Genomic DNA, 6943 nt, shown 5'->3' with positions numbered 1-6943 from the left:
ATAGAAGGAGAAAAACTCAACAGTATTCTCAGCATAAATTTTAAACTACAGCTGAACAAATCATAAAACAGGTAAGTGACATTCTAAAGCTGCGGTCACACTGGACGTTTCACCCCATAGACTTCCATTCATACAGTATGCATGCGAATGCATTAAACTGAATACACAGCTTGTGCGCAACTTAGCTTAGTAAACTCTGACCTGACTCTGACTTCATGAGACCAATTAAAAATCAAAACATGATCTCTCTGGACAGAAATGTAAAATATGGAGCTAGCTTTTTTTAACATCTACTCATCTTGTTTAATTCTGCCCCTTTTCGCAGCGCTGTACAACAGAAGTTTGCATGCTCAAGCTCTAGTGTGACCATGGGATTAGTCGATCTTTCTCTTTTGTATTTTGTATTGCTAAATTTATACCATAATAATCTAGTAGTTTGCTATGCTTTGGCTTTTTCAGGGTTAATTTTTGTGAAATCCCCTGTATTTTAATGGCATTTCATGCCGTTCAGCCTTATAATCTTGAAACGTGAGCAAAATTACCTGTTTTGTCATTGCTTCAGACATTACGCTATAATTTAAATACTAGTTTTAAATTGACATTTGATAATGAGCAAAAGTTTCTGCTGTTCTGACTAGCTGCATGCGAATGGTGGAAGAAAGCAGTTCCTTTTACAAAGTGGTTTTTGAGACTGTCCAAGTTTGCTTTTCTTTTTTATATATACGATTATGTTGTTGAACTGTTGGATAAATGCAACATCACACTCATAGCATCGCGATATGGCTGTATATCGGCACTGCTAGGGCACTGAGGCACTCTGCCTGAAGACTGCTACTAATGTGATATATATATATATATATATATATATATATATATATATATATATATATATATATATATATATGTCATGTCAAGTTTCCATCTGCACCATTTTCCTGTGGAACAACAATAAAAATGGTCCATGTCAAAATTGTATAATTTTATGTGGCATGCTGGAAGTATTAGCACCTTTAGATATTGATATTGCATTACAGATAATACATTTTCTCATTTATTAAAAATCAGCATCGTGATCAGATTGAAAAAAACATTAACATTCACAATAGAAACTACCAGATTGATCGAGGCCACAATTAGTTTATTGATTAGATTCGCACTTGCCTTAGATCCAGAGAACATTAACATACAATAAAGTAAATGAGGTGATTTATCATTTAAAGTTCAATCTTTTTCTGCCACTACATTACAGATGATTTTAAAGGGATGGCTGTTTTAGTCGTTAATCACGAGGATTAGTCTGGACAGTCTCAGCCACCTTCATATATCATCCCATTTAAAATTATTGACTTTTTTTAGGTGAATGGGAGTAAATTGTAATGTCACTGACTGTTCAAATGTCTCAGTCTGGCTTTTAGTCAGTCTGGTCGATTAGTTTGTGAATGAGACATTACGGTTGTTTTGGTCGAACACCAGATGGCAGTCTACCATGACAATATCCTCGTATAGTCTCACATGGTTTATTGATATGATACTGGTTGATTATAATGTGCAAATTAATTACTAGATCTAGATCCGAAGCTATTTGTGTTCGATGCCTTTACCTCAGGGAGAAAATTAGGCAAAAACAACTTTTATTCTACAGTATATATCAATCGTAATCTAAGGGTTTTTAAACAATGTTGTCAACAGAGGTCAGTGTTGAGTAGAATACAACCTTTGTTGAAGGAATAGTTCAGTCATAAATGATCTTTGTCATCCTTTCAAACCTTTATGTATATATTTTTCTGTAAAATACAAAAGAAGATACTTTGAAAAATGTTGGAAACCATTAACATGCATAGTATTTGTTAATCCTATGATGGAAGTCAGTGGTTAAATGTTTTCAACTATCTTCAGAGTATCTTCTTTTGTGTTTAGCTGATGAAAGAAACTTTTAAAGGTTTGAATCCATTTGAGGTGCAGTAAATAGTGAGAATAATATTATTTTTTGGATTAAGTATCACTATCAACAACTATTAATTCCCAGTATTGGGTTGCAGCTGGAAGGGCATCCGCTGTGTATAATATATGCTGGATAAGTTGGCAGTTCATTCCCCTGTTGCGACCCTTGATGAACAAAGGCTCTAAGCTGACGGAAAATATATAAATAAATCACTTTAAAACTGAGTTGGAAACATATAAACACTTAGGTATATTTCAGATGGAAAAGGATAAACAGTTTTGCTTTCTATTGTAAGTCATGATGTAAATTTGAGTTAGCCTTTTAGTGCACATTTTTACTTTATATATCAAATACCTACTGTGTTAGACAGAGCTACTAGAAAAATAAGAGGCACTTGATGCGTCACTTTTACATTTAATCTCACACTGAAAAACATATGACCTTTACAGACTGTGGGAGTGAAGTTCACAAGAACCGTCCATTCAAGATGACTGATATATTATGCATACTCTTCATTATTAATGAGCGGGAATCTTGTTACACTGAGCCCCATCTGAAAGGGAGAAAAGGGAAGAAGACAGGTGTTCATTTGATCCCTTGCTTTTTGTCCTCAAACATGCAGCCCTGCTTGGTCCACTGGATCGGAGCAGTTTCATGCATGCTGACTACTAGTTGTAAAAAGTCTATCTATTTGTTTTGGCCATTTAAGACCACTAGATCTACAGCTCTGTTTTCACTCCCGAGACCAATTACAGTTCAAATCCTGGTGGAATTCTGATCGAGACAAAAATGTTATGAACGATTGTTATTTGGAGAGATGATCAATCAATCAATCAATCAATCTATCTATCTATCTATCTATCTATCTATCTATCTATCTATCTATCTATCTATCTATCTATCTATCTATCTATCTATCTATCTATCTATCTATCTATCTATCTATCTATCTATCTATCTATTCACACTCATAGTTTTTCTACTGATACTATTGTCACTATTTTTGCTGCTTGTTTAAACCACTTATTTAAATTGAGCAGAATCAACACAATTATTGCTTTTCTGGCACAACTTAATTGTTTTACGTTTAATCCACTCAAATTTGTAAAATTCTAAAAGATCTATCTATCTATCTATCTATCTATCTATCTATCTATCTATCTATCTATCTATCTATCTATCTATCTATCTATCTATCTATCTATCTATCTATCTATCTATCTATCTATATTGTTTAGATGTACTTTATATAGCTAGAGTGGGTGTCCAACTGACTGTTTCCGTAACCTTTTCAGAGGGGATCTCCAGATGAACTCAGAAACATCATGCAGGACCGTGCAAATTCAAAAGCAACTGTAGGCAGCAATAGTCCCGTCAGCGTACTGGATGCAGTACTGTACGTGGCTCCTCCTCCAACTGATGCCTCTCAGCCTTCAAACACACTAGTGCGTGTGTGAGTCATAACAACAGCGCTGCTCCTTCAAAGTTGGGGGCGCATTTTCAACAGTGAACGCAACAATTTGAGAACTCGCCTGCGCCTTTCCAACAACACAGTGGAGTGGACAGAAGACAGCGTTCGAGTAGTGGTGCCTGTTTGCAGAGGAACGTTTCCCCTCGCTTTTCAGCCTTGTGGACAATATGAAGTGCAGTTATGGCAAAAAGGGGTAAATCCGTGGTGAGGACCCTGGAGGATTTGACGCTGGATTCGGGTTACGGTGGAGCCGCGGACTCCTTCAGGTCATCCAGCTTGTCTCTGTGCTGCTCCGAGGCGCACATCTCCTATGCGCATGGAGGGCACTGCTGGAATCTGACCGACTCCATGCGCAGTCGACACAACAGCCTAGACACCGTCAACACCGTCCTGGCTGAAGACGGCGAGACCCTGGAGTGTTCCGGACACTGTGCTAAACTTCCCGAGCTTGAGGATGTGCCCTGGAGCCTCGGGGAGGTGGAGAACGCGCTCAACAAGGAGGAAGAGCTGCGGTTCGGCACCGTTTCCGCGGACCTGCTCGCGCGTCTCTCCGCGCTCGTGTGCCGCGCGCTGGTCCGGATCGCCCGGGAAGCGCAGCGACTTAGTTTGCGCTACGGGAAATGCACCAAATACGAAGTCCAAAGTGCCATCAAGATGATTCTATCGTGGACCATCTCGGTCAACTGCATCGCCGCTTCACTCAGCGCGCTGTCCATGTACAACATGAGCACCGAGGATAAATTCAGCCGGGGGAAATCGGAGAGATGCGGCTTGGTCTTCTCTGTGGGGAAGTTCTTCAGGTGGATGGTGGACAGCAGGGTCGCGGTGCGCGTCCACGAGCACGCGGCTATATACCTGACCGGCTGCATGGAGAGCCTCTTCCGCGAGGTCTTCACTCGGGTGTTGAATAGCTCGGTGGTGGAGAAGGATAACGGGATCCCCAAATTTACACTGGAATCCTTTGAGCAGGCTCTGAGCAATGATTCAGAGTTGTACGGCCTCCTTTTGCCCTATCAGCATCTCACGTGTGGGAAAAATGCCAATGGTAAGTTCAGTAATCAAAAAATGATCAGATTATTAAAATAATTATTATTTAAAATAATAATAATAATAATAATAATAATAATAATAATAATTATTATTATTATTATTGTGGGGGGAGGAACACTTGTTTATATTTGTATGCTTCTCTTTCGCTTTAGATTTTGATTATGGTAGTGTGGTCCTCGAACTGATGGAAAAATCGTAACTAGCCATGCTGTTTATATAGTGACATTAACTTTTAGGCACATTGCCCAGAGACTGACATCATCTGTGTTTATATTATTACACAGCCTCAATGACTGCGCTTACACTATTCATCTGATTTGGGTTTTATATTCTGGTTATGCTAGCATCACATACTCAAAAAAACAGTCACCTGATTGCCATTACCAAATTAGACCAACACTCAGGTTAGACATGTCAAATGCCAGTGTCAGTGCAAGACAAGTATAGCCTACTATGCACACAATTACATGCGAATTATTAAACATTTGTTAGGTCATGCTTTATCTGAAAAGGATGGTTTAAATTAAAATCTGCTGTTAATTTAACCACTGTCGGGCCTTTTTTGACTTTCTTCAGTAGAGGATTAAAACAGATTTTTAGATTAAAAACCTTGGTAATTACAGTCTTCGATATGTTACCAATTACAGATAAACTACACACAGCATACATTTAGTCCTTATTTGGGTTCAAAAACAACAGGCAACATATAGCCCACAATAACTTCTCATCTGTATCTTTAATCTTCACCAGCACATGTGACTTCTGTTAAAAAGTAATTCCATCATTCCGAGTTCAATAATAGTCCAAAAGGCGACGATAATAATTAAACATGGCAGTTTGTTCATGTTTTAGGTTGTTGAAACAATAATTTGCTCCGTTTTGTTGGGCTTCTTCTGAGAAAGCTTAGCTTAGACATTCTTATAAACATCTATAGGGCACAGGGTAGTTCTGCTCTTCTGCTTTGTGGTGGTTCATCATGATGACAAGGTTTGATTAAGCTCAGGTTGATCATAGCTCGTTATTATATGTACTAATTATTACATGTAATGTCTCGGCTGTGTTTTTAAAAATGGTGGTTCCTTTGTTTTTTTTCTCCTGCTTGTCCACAAGCTAGTGATTTATCTCTGTAAACCAATAGCATTCAGCTGCGCATCTTGCTCGCCTTTTGGTACCCATTTGTTGAGCTAGGTACCCTTTCGAAAGGGTACCCTAAAAAGTGGTATGGTACGGTTGTTTTTTTTAGGTATCTTTTGACAGTGGAAATGGCCATAAAAGTGCACTGAACCGTACCTGTACCACTACCACTACCACTTAGTGGAAATAGGCCATTATAGAACAAAATGATTGGTCTGTGCAAGAAACTAAACATTACTTATCATAACCGTATTACCTTAAATCTACAACCTCTTTTTGGATGACTTGTAAATTAAAGGATAGGAATGTGCTTTCTTTTGTTGACTGAGTTAAAAATTTACATTAATAAACATCAAGATAGTACTTAAATCTTTCTTCCGGATGGCAGAATGTGGACCTTAATTGCTAAATAATGTATGCAAATTTAGTAATTATGATATTTGGTCCAAAAAAGCTTAGAGATGTACTACAAACTAGGCATGGGACCATAAGTTTTCAGGGTATACCATGGTTTGGAGAAGTTTAGGTTTTAAAACCAGCTAAATTTTCTGCTAAACCTCAGCTTAAGGTGTGTACAAATTTTTTATTTATGTTTTTTTTGGATAACTGCATCTCCAGCAGAAAAGATATTCAAAGATGCCGTTTTAAATTGTAAGGAAACCTTTGTTTTTGAAACTAATAAAGACAGCAGTCAGTGATTTATTTGAATTACTTAGCCTGACATGTTTACTGCTCCAAAATACTTAAAATGTTTCTTGAAGTAAAATATATTGTGTTTAAATGGGAAAGACATTGTTTTTTACTCTGATATTTAAAAAGAATATACTTTAGAGCAGTAATCACAATACCGTGAAACTGTGATTTTTTTTAAAGGTTATCATACCATCAGAATCTTATACCGGCCCATGCCTATTGAAAACAGGGATGTGCTTGGATTTATGTGTGTGTGGATGTATTTATAGTTTGGTTGTGTGCGTACTGTGTAACGTAATGATCTGTTAGGGAGCAGTTCATTTCCAATATCAAGCTCAGCTGCATTTTCCATGGGTAATTAGCTCTTAGTGTCATTTTGTTTTTTTTTTTAAGTGTATCATTTGTACAGTTATTGCAGTTATGAATGTGTCATCTAGAATTCTTCCAGGTTGTGGTTTATGTGAAGGATGACATAATCCAAGTGATAAACCCTGGAGCAAGAAGGTCGCTGGTTTGAGTCCCGGCTGGGTTTGTTTCTTTGTGGAGTTGGCTTTGTCAGTTCTCCCAGTGTTCGCGTGGGTTTACTCCAAGTGCTCTGGTTTCCCCCACAGTCCAAAGACATGGAGTACAGGTGAATTGAATAAACTAAATTG

The 6943-nt window shown here is 37.8% G+C and overlaps 1 protein-coding gene across 4 annotated transcripts in view; it reads left to right on the top strand.

The window, feature by feature from the left end:
- The first annotated feature begins 3130 nt into the window (after nt 1-3130).
- The window catches only part of abtb3b (ankyrin repeat and BTB domain containing 3b), a 149095-nt gene continuing 145282 nt past the window's right edge, over nt 3131-6943 (top strand). For 3 of the 4 annotated variants that reach the window (XR_015514080.1, XR_015514081.1, XM_087291379.1), the window contains exon 1: nt 3398-4458. Coding sequence is in view for 2 of the 4 variants with exons in the window: in XM_087291379.1 (XP_087147505.1) it covers nt 3594-4458 (865 nt within the window). In the remaining 2 variants the exon portion in view is untranslated. 4 annotated transcript variants of the gene reach the window in all.

The sequence above is a fragment of the Danio rerio genome, chromosome 18, assembly GCF_052040795.2.
Source record: "Danio rerio strain M-AB ecotype USA chromosome 18, GRCz13ab, whole genome shotgun sequence".
Taxonomy (NCBI): Eukaryota; Metazoa; Chordata; class Actinopteri; order Cypriniformes; family Danionidae; genus Danio; species Danio rerio.
The sequence above is the reverse complement of the archived record's forward strand: the minus strand, read 5'-3'. Positions and strand labels throughout refer to the sequence as shown.